Here is a 19072-nt window from a genome sequence, read left to right as displayed (position 1 = left end):
TGTCAACATGGTTTGTTCTCGCTCACAATCAAATCTTTCAAATCATTTTAGCCTGGAAATGAAAGTCTATGATAAATTGATTCTCTGTCATTACAAATCAGATTTTAAGCCCCAGGTTACACTCAGCCTGTCCTCCAGAGGCCCCCTTCAGTTTTAGAAATAGTTCTACAGCCTATTGGACAGACTCAGCCAACTTCCAAAATGTTCCCCAGTCTCACCTGTCCAGTTTTAGTATTTTTCACCCCTTAACTTATTGGAGTTCAGGTAGCCTCTCTATAGGATGGAGGAGAGAGGTTTTTTTCTGAGTTTTACTTGGAGGTACAGCACTTTAATATACGCCCTGACATAACCAGACTTTTCAGCCATTTGGAATTCTCAGAGGATTGCAGTGCTATGCCCATTTCTTCTTCTCCTCTAACTTCAGGTAAAGGAAAAAGAAGGAGAGTATAGATTCTTATCTCATTTGAGCCCGAGAGAGAGAGTTTTATGTCTTTGAGCTTAGAGGCAAAGCACCTGTATAAAAGCTTTCCTGATATTATTTCCTTGGATGGAGAGTCACATTCAATTGGGTAGAGAAACGTTTCCACAAACACCCAGTTTAGCATTTTCATTATGCCCCCAACATTGTCTTAGGACCTGGCAGACTGTCTGACATTGGAAGGAAGCCAGTGCACATTTGTTAAATCAATTCACGCATTAAGCAGTAATTCTCATCAAGATGGTGGGAGTGCGAAGATTATATGACTTTGCAATCTTTCAAAAACTAGTTATCACTTTTTTGTCTTCGATTAACATCGCAATGTTGCAGGGATAAACGCCTTAAGCAAAATTAATAATTGTTATTTCTTGGCAAAATAAAGAAGAAGTGAGTATCTCTCTCCACCAGCAAAGTCAGGAACTGAGAAGAATCATAGAGTGTATAGAAGGCTGTGCTGATGGGAGTGAGGAACAGGCAGGCAGAAGGAGTGCTTTGCAGGGTTTGGGGAAAATCAAAGTAGAATGTTTGGACTGGATGGATGTAACATTAGCGATAAACCAATTCAGACACCAGATGATACAGGAGGAAATGAGACCCACACACATCATGCAACCTGCCTAAGGTCACTCTTAACTTACCAGCAGCCCTGGGTTAGGGAAGCAGAGCTTCTGACTTTGGGTCTCATCATTTTGCTTACCACACAGGGCTGCCCTCCATGAAAGACTGAACGTCTTCTAGCCTGGCAGAGAAAGTGCCAATATTGGGAATATCCCTGGGATAATCTTGCTTCCAAGGACAGGGCCAATGTTCTCTAATATAAGCAAAGAAAAGCCACAAACATTTTGTAGGTTCATAAGAATGGCCATTTTACTTTTCACTTCATTCCAACATAAGTTCTTGTGTATCATAGCAGAAGTAAATGACAGAAATGCTGGGCCTTTCTAGTTTAATAGAAACAATGTTTAAATAAAGATTCTAAGCCATGGATTATAAGTAGAATTAAAATAACTGACCTAAAATACAAATCGTCCCTCACGTTATAGCTACATGGCTTAGTCACACGCATATTTCAATCCAGCTTCACAACCACCCCATGGGCTAGGAGGATGAGAACTGCTGTCTCCACTTTACAAGTACAGAACTGAGGCTCTGGATGATCAACAATCAGCCCAAGGGCTGACATCTATAAGTATCAAAGCCAAGGCCACGGCTGAGTTCTCAGTAAATCCAAGGTCTGTCATGACATGTAGGAGAAGTACAAGCACCAGGATGACTGGGAGCATCTGTTTAAAAAGGGCTAAATCTGCTTGTTTAAGGTAATTAGATCCAGAGGACTTGGCACAAAACTGAGTTTCAAAAGGGGCTTTGAAGAGCAGGTGTTGACATGTGGCAGAGATTGGATTTATAGAACATGTTCTTGGTTATTCAGGGAAGAGGGGCATGTTTCTGAGTAATCAGAAGCCCTGTGTGAGAAAGGAATATTTTCTAGGATATCTGTGTGGCTCATGGAGCTGGTGGATGAACTTAAGATGCCCTGGACCCAGGCCTTCCCACTGGGAGGCCTGGCCTGCTCGAGGGCAATGGCTATACGTGGGGGAACCAGGCTGCCTGGAAGCCTCCTCATGGGAGTGAAAGTGAAAGCTTGTCCCAAGCTGGCTGAATGGCAGGCACATTGGTCCTTGGCCCATTCCTGTGGTCCTGTCTCCATCCACTTGGGTCCTCTTGATTTTTCTTTCTGCCAAACAGCTTTCCCCATGATATCCAAGGACTTGGTTCTTTTCTCCATTCCCACAGAGTAGATACAGCCCTCATTTCTAATAATCTCTTGGGGAAACTCTTGCCTTCCCCGCTCCCCCCATCTTTACTTTCAACACACACACAGTCCATCGCAGAACTGCCCTCCTTAAATACTCTCTGATTACAGACACAAGTAGGAGCAATGAATGATGCGTCTCCTAGGCCAGGTGGGTGGTAGGGTAGCTGACACATGCTAGAAGGAAGTCTGCCCAAAGTCACTGAGGAAATGAAATTCATATTGAAGGCAAAAGAAGAGTACAGAAAAAAAAAAAAAAAAGGCTGGGGACGGATTGGAAAATGGGAAGAGGAGTTACTGGGATAAGAGAAAGCTGGAAGGTGGCCTATCCTGGAGTAATCCACACAAAATATGGCAACCTGGTTATAGTTTGCCCAATAGGCTCAACGGGCCAACACCACTTGAAGTGGCCTCTCGTTTTCCATTTGGCCTCCTTGGAGAGAGTCCTCAGCAAGATGAAGCGGCAATGCTATGCATGGGCTTAAGGGCTCTTGTTTAATCTGAAGCCTTTAAAAAATTAAAATAAAAGAAGCTGTAACTTTAACAGCTATCCCTAAAGCACAAAAGTTAAAGTTATTTGAGGAACTGCCATCAGAGGTATCATAATGTCTTACTTTAAAAATTAAGCAAAATGTTTCATTGTAAAGACAAAGTGTTGTTTTAATATGAAACATGAATTTCCATCAATATTAACATCTTTAAGGTTAAATGTAACACCACCAGTCTCTGTATTTGGAATTTGGAACTTGTAAGAACATGCCTTTTCCTGATTCATATGAGGACACGATCACACCGAGATTGGAAGATTCACATACTACCAGCAACACCCAGAATCATCTTTAGATAACAATTTGGATCACAGGCCATGGAGAAAATTTGCCCTAAATGTTCCCTTTTGTGACCCTGTGACTATGGGGAACAAATGCTGGTGATTAGCTATTTTATGAGGCAAGCAATATGGGAAGAGGTAGGAGGAAGGGGGTAGAGAGAGAGAACTAACATTTTGACTGGCAACTAAGTAGCAGACACTTCCCTTTATTTCTTATTTAATCTTTTCAATTATGACATGAGGCAAATATTTCCCTCCTTTAAAAAAGCAAAAACTGAGGCTTGGAAATGTTAAACAACTTCTCCAAAGTCGTACAGCTGCTCAGTGGTAGCTGTGACTTAAGAGTCCATATTCTTTCCGCTGCTGTGTGGCATGATTGAGCCATGTGCTTCCCTGTGGTCAGGAATGTGTGGCTCCACATGATTTCTACCCTGAGATATTCAGAAACAATTAACTGCTTCCTCTCACACATCCTGCGTAAGTTTCATTTGTATCCCAACTTGCACCAGGCTGACCTCGGTAACACTTCCATGAAAGTCAGATCTGATGGCTTTTTTTAGAAAAAGGATATGAAAAAAAAAGATGAGAAGGCAAAACACTCAGAAACCAAGCCCCTTTCCCAAAATGACAAAGAAAAGCAAATTCCCATTGGGAGCTGGAACAGGATCTAAGGACCCCATCTGGTGAGTTACATGTACTAACTAAAGCACAAGATCTGAGAGTTGGAATTAACCGTGTTGGCGATGTCCCCTAAAGAGACAAATCAGCCCCAAAGTGTTCCAGAGCTGTAAATGAAATTTGGATTGATTAAGAAGCAGCTTGGCATCTCTCCTCTCCAAGTACAAAACCCTGGGTTTTCAACCCTGTTCCAGTGCCAGGTCTGCTCCTTGACTGAGCTGCATCATTCCAGGCTCAGTCTGGGCACAAGCCACCACAATCCCCTCCTTCTTTCCATTTCTATAGTAGGACGGTAAGGGTCATGCACAGGTTCCTCTCTTCCTGCTACTGTCTTCACATATATGTGGGCCTCTTGTGCTCCCATTGTATTCTTCTCATGTGTGGGTGATCTCCTAGGATTCTTAAGGAAACAAATAGGTTTTTTAAAAACTACAACAGAGAATTCTTCCATACAAGATGGACTAACAGCAACCACATTGACCCTCCCACCTGAAATAACCAAAATCAGACACAACATTTGAAGCAATAGTTTTCAAGACACTAGACAACAGGCAAGGAGGGACAATGGTCCTGGAGAGACAGAAAACAAATGAGGAGAGACCCACAGTTGCCTGATCTTACTGCTTTGGGAGAGCTTTCAGGCCACTCAACTATCTTTTGTTTATTGTTAACAAAGTTTTTCATTTTTTGTCTTTTAACTTTTAATCTATTTGTGTATTTATATTTAAAGTGAGTTTTGTAGGCATCATATGATTGGACCTTGTTTTTATAGCCAATGTGAATGTCTCTTCCTGCTAATTCGGGTATCTAGACCATTTACATTTAATGTGATCATTGATATGGTTGGGTTTAAATCTACCATCTTGCTATTTGTTTTCTGTTTGTTCTACCTATCTGTTTGCTGTGTCTTTTTAACTCTTTTTCTACTTTATTTCATATAGATTTTAGAAGAACCTCATTAAGTTCCATGAAAAAAATTGATTGGGATTTATATTGAAATTACATCTGTTATATAGATCAACATTGTTTGACATCGTTATGTTATTAACACTTTCTATCCAGGAGCATGGTATGTAACCCCATTATTTAGGTATTATTTACTGGGTTTTTTAACCAAAGTTTTATTATTTTCCATAAAGGTATTACCTATTTTTGTTAGATTTATTCCACAGCATTCTACATATTTTAATACCAATTACCATCACAAATGGTAATTTTTAAAATCACTTTTTCTAATTGTTGTTGATGTTGAAAGTGTAAATTACTTTTGTATATTGATTTTTGTATCCAGTAAACTTGTTAAAATTTCTTGTTAATTCAAGTAATTTGTCTGTAGATTTAGCTTTTCTTTTCTTTCTTTCTTTCTTCCTTTCTTTCTTTCTCTTTTTTTTTTTTAGACGAAGTCTCGCTCTTGTCCCCCAGGCTGGAGTGTGATGGCGTGATCTCGGCTCACTGCAACCTCCACCTCCCAGGTTCAAGTGATTCTCCTGCCTCAGCCCCCCACCAAGTAGCTGGGATTACAGGCACCTGCCACCACACCTGGCTAATTTTTGTGTTTTTAGTAGAGATGGGGTTTCACCATGTTGGCCAGGCTGGTCTAGAACTCCTGACCTCAGGTGATCCACCCACTTTGGCCTCCCAAAGTGCTGAGATTACAGGCGTGAGCCACCGCACCCAGCCAGATTTAGCTTTTCTATGTCGACAATCATACCATCTGAAATAATGACAATTTTGTTTCCTCCTTTTCAGTGTTACACTTTCTAATTTTTTTTTTGAGATGGAGTCTTGCTCTTGTCACCCAGGCTGGAGTGCAATGATGTGATCTCAGCTCACTGCAACCGCCACCTCCCGGGTTCAAGCAATTCTCTTCCCTCAGCCTCCCAAGTAGCTGGGATTACAGACGACCACCACCACACCCAGCTAATTTTTTGTATTTTTAGTAGACACAGGGTTTCACCATGTTGGCCAGGCTGGTCTCAAACTCCTGACCTCAGATGATTCACCCACCTCAGCCTCCCAAAGTGCTGGGCTTACAGGTGTGAGCCACTGCACCGGACCTATACTTTCTAATTTTTTAAAATCCTACTTCATTAACTAGGATCTAAAGTATAATATTGAATAGAAGTGGTGTTAGTGAAGATCCTTGTTTTATTTCTGATCTAAAGAGAATGCTTTCAACATTTTACTGTTAGGTATGATGTTAGCTGTAATTTTTTGAAAAAGACGTCTTTCAAGTCAAGGAAGTTCCCATTCTATTTTTAGTTTGCTGAGAGTTCATATCACTGTTAAATTTTTTTGAACTTTCTTCCCCTATTGAGATGGTCACATGAGTTTTCCATTTTAGTCAGTAAAATAAATTACATTAAATTGATTGTCTAATATTAAAGGGAGCTTGAATTTCTGTTCAGCCAATAAAAATGCACTGAGAACCTCCTTTGTGCTTGAGCTTCCTCTTGGTCATCTCTTTTCCACATGTGCTCATATTGTGCTTCTTTTGGTGAAAGGCTTTCAAACACTTAGCTTGTTTACTGTGTGAATGGTATATAGAGAGTATAACCAAGAGTTCTTACCTCAGATATCTTGGGATTGTCATCAATTTCTGAAATTTCACATGGTCTGTCACTTTCCTAAATTGGAAAAAATATAATAATAAAAGAAAGAAAGAAAAAGAAGTGAAGGGTTATAGCATTTGACCGTAACTATGATTAAAATCAGTGGTTTTAAAATCTGAGTGTACATTAGAACAAACAAAACAAACACCGAGGCATCTAATAACATCCCCCCTCAAACCAAACCAAACCCATACCTAAGCCAAGAAATATCATTGTGAGTTATCAAAAATAATCCAGGGTGAGAGTAGAGGTGAAACGATATTGGCCATGAGTTAATAATTGGGTTCATTACACTATCCTCTCTACTTTAGTATATGTTTGAAATTATAATTAAAAAGTTGTTTTTGTTTTTTCAAGATCAGTGCCACAGCTTTGTCATCCAGAAATTCTGATTTAATTGGCTATGGTGATTGAAAATTTTGAGCTTCCTAAATAATTTTAAAGTGCACTAGAGGTTGAGAAACTATTACTTAAACAATACCACCACTAACCACAATACTTCTTGATGTGTTTAAAATTTACAGCTTGTCAACACGTCTTCACATGTAAAGATGTTCATCATCCATTATCTCATTTCATCCTTATAACTTTCCCTACTTCTTAAAATAGGGAGGGTAGTTTCCATGACTCCTGTTTTGGAGTTGAACTAACCAAGACATATTAAATGTTAAGTCACTTGTCCAGGATCATATAAATCATAAAGTGGCAGAGTCAGGTTTAGAACCTCAATTTTCCATCTCTTAATTAATGTTTACCCATATGATAACAACCATGAATGTCAATAAATAGAGAATGGAATTAGAACCCAGAGTCCACATGACACAGTTGTGTCACAACCATGGAACCTTGTTGGATATGGGTCTAGGTGGCCTTTGAATTCTAAGCACAGTCCCCAGAACAGTCTGGCATTGGAGGGGTGGATTGGATGGGGAGGATATAGATTCCCTTGTGAATTATACATTTTCAGATGTGTGAAAAAGACAAAGACAGATAGAGCCACGTACTTCTGGATACCTCCCTACCATGGACACCTCAGCCCCTCTTCATCTCCTATCTTTCTTAACGTTATCTCCATCCTCTCTTTGTGAAGCTTGTGTGCTTTTGTTTCTCAACTTTAGAAAGCACACCCACTGTACAGACATGTGTTTGCCATGGCAACAGACATCCCTCTCCACTGCTACTTTTTGTTACCCCAAATACCATCCTTGCCAGGAATTCCTCAACTGACCTGAAGGTTTTATGACAAATCAGCTCTGTCTCGTGCCTAATGTCGTGTCTGCAGTAGAAATTATGACCCAGAAACTTCCAGCATCCTGTCCTCAGGAAATAGACATGGGCCCTGAATTCTGACACCCTTAGTCCAAAAGCCAGTTCACTGAAATACTGATGCCTGCCTATACATCTGGACCCAAAGAAGCTGGTAATCACCTCCATGGCCTCAATGTTGCTTCTTCTTCGGTGAATCAAAGTAAATAGTAAAGCCACCAGCAGGGCTGTGGCCACCAGGGATGGGATGCCCGCCGCTAATCCAAGAGAGGGCCCGCAATCCTGGCACAGAATGAAAAGCACAGGGTCAGGGGAAGCCCAGAGTCTTCAAGAATAAAGGAAAAGTTCAATAGAATAAAAATAAAACAAAAAATCTGCATAGATCATAAACATCACATACGAAATCATAAGGGTAATGAAATACTGTGCAAAAATGTTTGTAACACGCATGACAAATGACTTACTTTCATAGGACTTAATTTAAACAGTTTAAATCTATTGGAAAGGGTAATGATCAAGTAGAAAAATCCACAAAGGATATGAACAGGTATTCTTTAGAACAGAAATACAAATGTCTCCTCAACATAGGAAAAGCTGAGATACAATTCAAAGCAAGAATTAGATGCCATTTTCACCTGTTTGACTAAAAATAAAAACTTTTATTGCATAACACATTTTTTTTTTTTTTTGAGATGGAGTCTTGCTCTGTCGCCCAATCTGGAGTGCGATGGCACAGTCGGCTCACTGCAACCTCCGCCTTCTGGATTCAAACGATTCTCCTGCCTCAGCCTCCCGAGTAGCTGGGACTACAGGTGCGTGCCACCATACCCAGCTAATTTTTGTATTTTTAGTAGAGATGGGGTTTCACTATGTTGGCCAGGCTGGTCTCTAACTCCTGACCTCGTGATGTGCCTGCCTTGGCCTCCCAAAGTGCTGGGATTACAGGCTTGAGCCACCGTGCCTGGCCATACCATACTATTTTAATATGAATTTTAAAAAATTTATTTGCACTTAATGTAAATGACGAGTTAATAGGTGCGCATACCAACACGGCACATGTATACACATGTAACAAACCTGCACGTTGTGCACATGTACCCTAGAACTTGAAGTATAATAAAAAAAAAAGGAACTTTACCCTTTCAAAAAAAATGTATTTGCACTAAATGCATTAACCAATTAATTTTCAAATTCCTATTTTGCTTTGATCAGAGTGGAAATAGTCATGATTTTAGTCACATAAGTTTTCAGATTTGCAGACTATCTGGAAATATTGAAGATAATCAGCAGAATCCCTATAAAAATGCAACTCCTATTTAATAATGGATTCACCTCCACTTTTGGGGGGAATTGATTTTATTGAAGAATAATAAAAGTATATGAATCATAAATATATAAGTTGATGAGTTTTCACATGAGGAATACACCCATAAGATCAACACCCAGATCAAGAAACAGAACATTAGCAGCATCTCAGGATCCCCCTCAAATCCCTTCCAGCCAACTTGTGTGTGACCATTATTCTGAAATCTATTGCTGTAGAGTAGTTTTGTCTGTTTTTCAGCATCATATAGATGCAAATATAAGATATGCACTCTTTGTGTCTGGCTTCTTTTGCTCAACACTTTGTGAAATCCATCTGTGATTTTGCATGTTCTCCCTCACTTTTGAGCTGAGCTGGTCAAGAATAATTGTTGAGCCAGGTTCTGTGCTTAGTGACAGTTCACCTATCAAACTTTAAAGCTCAAAACAAACGCACAAGATGGATGGAGCATTATTATTATCCCCATTTTATAAATTTAAGTGATATAGTTACCGTTTCTTTCCCACCTGTAACAGGAGAGGAAGTCTGCATGGAAAAAGAAAATATATTGTAAAAGAACAAAAAGTCTATAGAATACACATTATACAAGACAATCTGACAAAGGTTAGGCTATAAGGCCTAAAGTTTATCCCTTTGCTAAACTTTCTGTTAACAACTACCAAACAGAACCTAACTTGATTGCCTCCCAGGTAAGAATTGGAATAAAATTTGGCTACAAGGAGAAAAGAATTAGGAAATTCAGGCAATGTCTTCATTATTCACCCTATGGATGTGCCGTGACACATTTTACAACTCAAAAGGGCTTCCTCCTGTCCCTAGTCAGCACAGCTGGCACACTTTGGGCCTACTTGTCCCCATTGCTAGAAGGGAAACACATATAAATACTGGTGGAAGCAAGGCTGTTTAAGGAAGCCTTGCTTGTTTTCAAGTAAGTATGTGATGAAACAAATGGAGGAAGTTATCAAATATCCATGCTCCCGGGGATAATTCCACATGAAATAAATGTATTACATGTTTCTGGTCCACCTTTTAAGCAAGGTTATTGGATTTCACTCATCAATAAGATATTTCAGGCAAGAGTTTACCTTGATTAAGAAATCTAAAGGAACAAAGTTCTGCATGAGAAACTATGTGAACTACACTAAGTGGTATGCTGTGGGATTAAGAGCACAGGTCCTGGGCTCACACTGCCTGCCATAGAACAGCCTTTTCTCCATTCACAAGCTAAGAGGCTGCATGTCTCCATCTACACAATGTCTACAGGGATAGTAGTAGCTGCCTCTAGGGTTATTAGGAGGATCGAATGAGGAGCAGAAGTATGAACTCTTGATATCCCTTTACACTTTGCAAAGCTCTGTCCAGATCTGTTATTTATTTAATACTCTCAGCAATCTCATCGAGTATATTGGAGTCCTGGGGCTTGGACTTTTGACAATTATTAACTCCATTTTACCAAAAAAAAAAAAATTAATAGATCTCAGAGAAGTTATGGGACTTGTCCAAGGTTTCATAGATAATCATATCTCTAATCTGAACTTGGGTATTTGACTTCCAAGCCCAGACCTCTTTCCCAGAGAGCTCCCATCAAAAGAAGTTCCGATGACCAGGCACTGGTACTTGGTACTTAAATGGTTGTATTTTGACCTAATCACAATCTCCCCCACCCCCACCCCCACATTACTTTAATCCTACATTTCCCTAAGGTGTTCTGTTTCTAAGGGTAGTAGGAAGAATCAGCCATTGTTTCAGGTAAGGCTCCCTGTCTTCAGAGTATAGAAATATACTTAAGGTGGCTTTGACTAAAAAAAAAAAAAAAAGGAAGGCGTTAACTCTAAGAATATGGGAGTGTCCCATGGAGCCCAAGGACAGGTGGGAAGCTGGTTTCTCCAGGGACTGGAGCTCGGAATGGGGAACTTGTGTGAACCGAAGGCACCCTCCTTTCTCCTTCACTCCAGAGCAGCATAGCCTCTGCCTGTACTGTTCTCTGATGTTTGCTTCTCTCTTTCTCTCCAGATGGATTTTTCTGCCCTCATAAACTCCTGTTAATTGTACCAGCTAATGCCATGGAGCACTTAGGATGTGCCAGGCTGTTCAAGAATTTTTCCCATATTGACTTATTTATTGTATACAACTGCCAGTGAATAGTAATGGGACTATGATGATCTCATTTTACAGATGAGAGGAGCAAGGCACAGAGAAGTGAAGTAACTTGTATAAGGTCACACAGCCCTAGGTGACACCCACCCAGGCAGTCTGGCTCTGGGATCCATGCTGTTAACCACTGTGCTACATGGCCTCCATGGCCTAATGCAGTCTTAGCCCCATTTTTCATACTTGACAGTTCAGTATAGACTGAACTGACAAATTGACTGAACTTGACATTTCAGTCCTCAGCAGGGACTGGCCAGCAGGGAGCCCTGTTCCAAACTCTCCGCAGAGAGAGATCCAGGTGCCCACCTCTGTCCCACTTCCCAGGGCACTGGCATTCCCAGGCTACCCGGCTGCACTGAAGTGGAAGGGTTATGCAGCTGAAACGTGACTTCCAGGCAGGATGACCTACCACCCCATTGTCCAGAGAGCTGCCCAGGACTTTCAGTGCTAAAAACAGACAACATCAGGCAAAGCAAGATGGTTGGTTGCTCTACACAGGATCAAAGGGGTGAAGAGACAGTTCTCAGAGAAACGAGCTATTAACCAAGAGAGTACTCCAAACGGTGATGACTGGCCACATAAGGGCCCTCTTCCACCCCACTCACCCCCACTCCCCAAGAAATGGCGTCTTGCTTCTCTGCATTCTCTTGATGTGATGGGCCAACATAACACAGAACCTGGAGTGTCTATGGACCTGCAGGGTTCCAAGAGCCAGAGGAAAGTTCCAGCAGTGATTGAAGGAAAAGGTTTTGACAGGAAAAAGAGGAAGAATTAAGGAATTTGCCTGAAGCCAACAGGCAGAAGCTGAAGCAGGGAAGCAGAGCAAGTTGGGGAGGTTCAGAAGTGTCCCCCACCAGACGCTGGAGCAGGTGCCAGTGTATTCATTTCACAGAGGTCTGGGCAGACAATGGTGGGCACCACAGGTCCAGCCATAAGTCACAAGGTTCTAACTTTATGCTACTCTCTAGAACTAGACCCCCATGTTTCAGTAAAATGAGCACTGGCTTAGGAGTCCTCTTACGAGTAAGATTCAGTTTATTCTCTTTGAATAACCATAAAACTTATCAGAAAAACGTGGCACAGGCAAGCCCACTAAAAAACTGGGCCAGAAAAATGCCTTGCTCAACCATAGCAGCACTACTGATCAGATAACAACCTTGGCTCTTAGTGTTATCTATACACAATGTGCAAACAGAAGGAGGATCAACTGTGGATTGAAACTCTACCATTGACGATTGAAAACCTCAATTTTGTCTTGCAACTAAATGCCATAATCAAGAGCCATAAAATGTTCATTCTTGTTGACCCACTCATTCCCGTTTTAGAATACATACAAGGAAATTATCTTAAATGCAGATAAGGATTCTCTAAGATGCCATGTATCACAAAGTTATTCCTAATGATAGTTAATCCACTAAAGAAATAATTAACTTGAAAAAATATTATGCGATCATAATATGATCACATGATTATGTGATCAACCATATAACAGTTATAGTTATAAAGACTAGTGGAAGACATTTAGATATAAAATTATATGTAGAGTAAGAAAACAATAGTACAAAGGCAACAAAAGTCAAAATTTATGTAACGCCAAACAGGACAGGAAGGGGTTACACCAGTTTTCTGCTGATGAGAGTTTAGGTGTTTTGTTGTTGCTGTTGTTTTCCTATTTTCCTTTTCAAAATGTGTATTTATAAGTTTTACAATGGAAATAAATTCTCTCAGCATCTCTCAACTATTCCTGAGTGCATTTTGAAAGTCTATGTAAATGGCCGGGCACGGTGGCTCACACCTATAATCCCAGCACTTTGGGAGGCCAAGGTGGGCAGATCACCTGAGGTCAGGAGTTTGAGACCAGCCTGGCCAACATGGCAAAACCCTGTCTCTACTAAAAAGTGCAAAAATTAGCCGGGCGTGGTGGTGCACACCTGTAATCCCAGCTACTCAGGAGGCTGAGGCAGGAGAATCGCTTGAACCCAGGAGGTGGAAGTTGCAGTGAGTCGAGATCATGCCACTGCACTCCAGCCTGGGTAACAGAGCAAGACCTTGTCTCAAAAAAAAAAAAAAGTCTGTGTAACTTATCACCGTGTGTGAGGTTTATGTGAGTTCTGGAGACCTACTGTAAATTCTGCACTGGTCTTCTCTGCGTTGCCTGGTGAATGGGGGCTGCTGTACTTACTGTGTTCGCCGGCAGGGTGAAGTTCAGTGAAAAACTCTGCAAGATAGAAGTAAACATTAAAGCTCCCAGGGACAGTCAGCCAGCTCCTGACTTCCTCAAACTCACTGACCCTGGTGGATTCCGAGAGGTCATTGATCCTATACACTCAGCCAGCCCCCATCATCATGCACAGTCTTGGTCCCAAAAGAAGGAAGGGGAGACAAGGAGCCTGTCATGAGTTCCTCCCTCAGCATCAAGTCAGTCTTGCCACCGCCCCCAGCCAGGTGCCCGACCAGGATCAGATGAAGAGGCAGCCTGCAAGGCTATTGCCTGAGGGGTCCCATTCACAAGGGCAGCAAACACATTACTAGAGATTCAGCAAAAGGTTAAAATTATGTTTATTTCCCCTAGAACTCCCCTGAGAGAGAAAACTGTTGAATTTAGAAGTATTTTGTGTTTTCTCCTTGGAGTAGAAGGTAAGACCCCCAAAGGGCATGGTCTAACGAGAACACCTGATCCTTACCTGGGAAAGGCAAGGCTTCTGTTTTTGCTGCAACTGAGGCAGAGGTTCTAGGCTGCTGGAGCTGAAGTGGCCAGGAGGACAGGGGAGCAGCAAACCCTTCTCTTTCCTCCCCTCACTTAGTAGCTGGTCTCACCTCTCCCGCAGATATGGAGTCCAAATTTAAAGATCGTGGGCTCAATGGAGCACCAAGTAGCTTGCCCAGGGTCTCAGGTGGCTCCTTTCTCCTCCCTGTCCCCAGCCCCTGTTACTCCAGCCTTCCCAGGCTGCTCCTTACCAAGTCCCTTCCCTACCTAGATTGGAATGATGGGTGGACCTGTTCTGACTCAGCCGGTGAAACTATTTTCCCTCTTTCCCTGGGTGGAAGTTGTCTTGTTCCCACTTTCTGAACTCTCAGCCCCTTGGGTCCAGCCACCCTGGATTAATGCCTCCTGGCTGGGCCCTCCTTCAGCCTCGGTCTCCCTGACCCCCAGATATTTCCCTGGGCTTGGTCTACACCACAGCTTCCCATCTTTCCAGCATCCCAAGACCAGATTCTGTCATTCTAGAAACAATGCATTTACTAAGTTTTAAAACTAAATGTTATCCAACAATAGGAATGTTGTGAAACATTAAAGAATCCAAAAGAATCATGTTTCACACCTGAATTACCTGAAAGATCATCTCTCTCAAAACCCTCATTTTCCAGCAGAGGAGACTGAAACCCAGGGACTCATCAGAAATCACCTCATGGACAAATGAGAACAGTTGGAGCCTATGTCTCAAAACTGGCCAATGGGCCCCGGTCTGTGACTCAACCCCAACCCGAAAGATGGTAACAGAGGAGCTCGTCCCGACATATGCAAACTAACAAAACACCTATTTCAGCTGACTTACTGATGGATTGGAATTCAGATGGGTTAATGAACAAGAAAATCTTTTGTGAACCAGAAGTGTTTTAAGCACCTAGAATGTGTAAGTCCCCCTAGCTTTTGCCCCAAATATTATGTCCTTCAATCAAGGTGGCCCTGCTCGGCCAGCACGCTTCAGTGGTGACTCTGCTCATTTCTCTGTCTCTTGGCAATAGGACACCCACATTTTATAGAGAATAAATCAAGCCTCAAGAATTTGAACAGGTTTCCCAAGTCCAAACAACTACTTAGCTGTCACCAGAACCTGAGTGTCCTGGTGACAATCTCTTTCCACCACTCTGCAGGGCTTCCAAGCAACTCCAGTAGTCTCTGTGGATGAATCAGAGCACCTAGGCAGACAGCATGTGCACCTCTGCTTCTGGGATGACGGTGGAACACAGGGATGTCTGGGCCTCTTAGATCAGGGTCCTCTTGCTCAAGGGACCTAACCACTGCTCTTCACGCTAGCACCAGACCAACAGGTGCTGCAAGGACACTGGATGGTCGCTGCACTGAATGCAGCTGCCCAGAACCTTATCTCATCAGTGGGCACTGAGGACTGATGTCAGCAGCCCTAAGACAAAGCTTCCTTTGGGAGGACAGTAGAAGAGGGGGTGCAGCAACAAGTGGACCATTGCATGTGTTGTTTATCAAGATTTGGATGACGGAGATTTTGGCCAATTTTAGAAAGACACTCATATTTTGTAGAAACACAGTACAGTGCTCTCATGGAGAGAAAAACATCTCACAAATTGGGGTGGAGAAGAATCTGATGTAGTGCCCTTCAGAGACACAGCTGAGTGGGGTGATGCAACCCTGAGCTTGGAGCCACCTGATCTAAATTCGAGCCCAGACTTAGCCACTTAGGAGCTGTGTAGTCTTGGATAAGTCACTCAAACCCTCTCGTCTCCATTTTCTCACAACAAATCTATTCTCCAAGGCTCAGTTTTCCCATTCTCAAAATGGGATACTATTAACTTGCCTTGCCCACTTCACAAGGGAATACCGTAATGTCATCTGCGGCAGCTCCTTTCTCCCAAACTGTAAAACACCCTCTGTGTTTTAGGGATCACGTGGTAGCATATTCTTTATGGCCTGGCCAGCGCAGGGCTAAGGATAAGAAAGTTCTTGTGGAATGGAATTGCAAGCATGAGTTAGCGATAATCAAAGTACTAGAATTTAATACAATGCAATTATTGCTTACTGCTAATCTGAGCACTATGCAGTATCTACACAATAACTCTGAAGGCATTTTGGGATCTCAGTGGCTGAACGTCCTTCATTGTAAGTTTGCAGTTTGTGAGAGGAAGGAGGAAGAGACAGGATAAAAACTTACTGCTATTGAAGGTGTGCTGGGTATAAGACCCCATACTCACAACCTCCCCATGAAGGGAGCACTATTATTCCTATATTATACCTGTGGAAACTGAGACCAAGATAGGTTTTTGCTCACCAGCTTATAAGTGGTAGAGATCAGGTTAGATCACAGATCTTCCTAACTCCAAAGACCAAGCTCTACTACTTTTAATAATCCTTTTTGTAAAAAATAAACATAAAAAAATAAAAATAAACAAATTTTAAAAAAAGATTCCACAAGAAAGTGAGATTATGCAATATTTTTCTTTTTGTGTCTGGCTTATTTCACTTAGCATAATGTCCTCCAGGTCCAAACAGGACAAACGTGGCAAATGGCAGGGTTTCCTCCTATTCTAAAGCTAATATTCAGTTGTATATATACATATAAACCACAGTCCCTTTATCCATTCATCCACTGATAGACACCTAGGCCGTTTCCATAATTCTTTGGTAAATCACAGAACCCTCTTCTGTTTTCTAACTTAGCAAACTTCATTTGATTGAGTCACAACCAAATATATATCACAAGTAAACAAGAAAGATGGAAAATTTCTGATCAATGATGACCATCCATGCTGCTGATAATGGAGCAAAAACCCAGATTAAACAAGTAAGACAGATAAAATCATTGATTAGATCCATTGCTTCAACTAGAAAGTGAACACAGCTGAAACATCTACTCTGTACTCTTGTATGTGGGGGTTTAAAAACAAACCTTAATATCAAAATAAAACACAAGATCAGCAAACATTAGGTGAGAAGTTTAAAAAATTATTAGTATTTTGCATATAGGAAAATAATTTAAAATCAAGTCCCTTTACTTCATTGTACATTTAATTGAATTTGGAGGTTTTTTATAGTAAGAAATGAAAGTTCGATTGAGAAGAGATGCCAGCTCTCACTCACCATTTCTGACAGTCTCCCAAGAACCTTCTTCGTACACTGCCTTTGGCAAGCTCCTTTCTCACTGGCTTTATTGGCTTGCGTCTTTCATTTGTAGGAACAGTTAGCTGACAAAGCTGCAGAGGCAGGCTGAGAGGTGGCTCCAAGAGAACCCTGGCCAAGCCATTTATGGTCAGGGGTGTAGCCAGCCCTCAGTCCATCCCTCGGGAAAGATGGGCTGCTGCTCCATGGCCACCGTGTATGGCCTGGTTCACCCACCCTCTTTGCCTTGATTTTCTGTCCTTCTTACTTTTCGGGCTGCTTTCTTGGCTATACCTCCATCTCAGCAAAGAAGCCACAGCTGGCCTGAGAGCTTGGGGGCTTCTGCAGCCTGCAGCCCTTTGGAAACAATGGGTTACACAAGGCTGAGGCTGGCCACTCCATCCCCAGCTGACAGGAGTCCACATTAACCATGTTACTGATCATGATGGAGTCATTGTGTTACATGGACAGCATGGACATTCAGGATGTCTGGAGGAGGGGTGGGGGTCCATTCTGTTGCGGGAGTCACACTGCTGGGGGCTCCAGCCACCACGAGGTGCTGCACTCACTGGACGATGAGCTGCCTGGTGTGAGTTTGGCCTCACCCCCTGTTTTTGTATTTTGGGTGGGAAGCTCTCTAGACCTGGAGGAAGCCATGGACTTGGGCTGCTTTGTAACTTACAATTTCCCTGTTAGGGATTTGCCTCTTTAAAATGGTGAATGAGTTGCTAATAAAACAACAGAATTAAACCAATAATTTGGCCATTGAAATGAAAACCACTGTGAGAGGAGCAGATAGGAGTGTAAGGAGAGGGCGACTCAAGTGACAGAAAAGGCCATTGCTTTAGATGACTCTGGGAGATGGCACTGAAGCTGTGCATGAAAGATGAGAAGAGGGCAGACATGTGAAGGGTTGAGGGAGGAGAGTCCCAGGCAGAAGCCACAGCAAATGCTAAGCCCTGCAATCTCGATGCACTCGCAGAACCGGAAGGAGGCCGGTTGGCTGGAGCAACATAAACCAGGGAGTGAGCCCAGAAGGGGCTAAGGACGGAGTGAGTTTGAGCCCTTTTGATGCGGCATGGAAGGGCATGGTAAGATTTTCATCCTTAGAGCCTTTCCCAAGGGTTTTTCAGTGGGAGAGATGCATGATGTAATTGCTGGTGACCAGGATTGCTAGGGCTTCTCTGCGGAGCGAAGATTACAGGGGAAGAGAGTGGAAGCAGGTGGCTGGCTAGTGGAGTCCAGGTGAGCGATGAAGGTGGCTGCTGTAGGAAGAGAGCAGTGAATGAGTGTGCGACTTACTGCGGAGGTGGAGCCGCTGGGATTTGATGATGAAAAAAATATGGGGCAGGGGAAGGGAGAGGTGAGGGAAAGAGAAGAATAAAGCCAACTCCTGGGTTTGGGGCTTGACTAACAAAAATAGAGACACTATTGGCTTAGGCAGGTAATACTGGGGAAACAGATTGCCCTTACACCTGAGTAGCCTAGGGGCTGTCCAAATGTAGGTGCCAAGTAGGCGATTGGATAAAGGGGATCTGGGGCTGAAGACGTCCGTTTGGGAGTGGCCGGCCTGTGGATGGTTTTAAAGCCACCGGCATGCATGAGCAGGTAGACAGGGCAGAGGGCCAGGACAGCTGCCAGGGGTTCACAGACATTTAGCAGCCTGCAAGAGGGGGTGTCACTAGCAAGGAGAGTTGAGTGAGGCAGGAAAATCAGAGAAGTTTGGGGGTCACAGGAAAGAAATTTGATTCAAGAAGGGGAGTGGATGTTGGTTAATTGTATCAACTGCTGCTGAGAGGTAGCCTCCGAAGAGGTCAGAAGAGCCTTCTGATTCCCAGTATGGGGGGTTGCTGGTGGGCCTTGACAAGAGCAGTTTAGTGGCACAGTGGAGACCAGATTGCCTTTAATCAGGTGGTTCTTCCATCCTGGTTGCATACCTGAATTACCTAGGTGGTGGTAGGGGGCTGGTTATAAAAACTCTTGATGCCTAGAATCTGCCCCCAGAGACTCTGACTTAATTGATCAGAGTGAGGCAGGGGCATCCCCAGGAGATGCTAGTGAGCAGTCAGG

General features: G+C 42.6%; 1 protein-coding gene across 8 annotated transcripts; it reads right to left on the bottom strand.

Annotated features, from left to right (window-relative positions):
• Positions 1-1318: 1318 nt before the first annotated feature.
• Positions 1319-17458, bottom strand: OPALIN (oligodendrocytic myelin paranodal and inner loop protein). Of its 8 annotated transcripts, none has more exons than XM_003255266.3 (6): positions 16985-17428; positions 13334-13369; positions 9493-9525; positions 7839-7958; positions 6369-6425; positions 1319-4198 (listed from the first exon to the last, which is right to left on the bottom strand). In XM_003255266.3, the coding sequence occupies exons 1-6, from the start codon at positions 16985-16987 to the stop codon at positions 4022-4024; spliced, it is 426 nt and encodes a 141-aa protein (XP_003255314.1). In that variant the 5' UTR covers positions 16988-17428; the 3' UTR covers positions 1319-4021. The 8 variants fall into 8 exon arrangements, with proteins under 8 accessions (XP_003255314.1, XP_030664944.1, XP_030664953.1 ...); XM_030809084.1 differs by having other exon boundaries at positions 7839-8001; positions 16985-17384; XM_030809093.1 differs by having other exon boundaries at positions 9507-9525; positions 16985-17384.
• Between the last annotated feature and the right edge of the window lie 1614 nt (positions 17459-19072).

Source organism: Nomascus leucogenys, chromosome 3 (assembly GCF_006542625.1).
Source record: "Nomascus leucogenys isolate Asia chromosome 3, Asia_NLE_v1, whole genome shotgun sequence".
NCBI classification, from domain to species: domain Eukaryota; kingdom Metazoa; phylum Chordata; class Mammalia; order Primates; family Hylobatidae; genus Nomascus; species Nomascus leucogenys.
The sequence above is the reverse complement of the archived record's forward strand: the minus strand, read 5'-3'. Positions and strand labels throughout refer to the sequence as shown.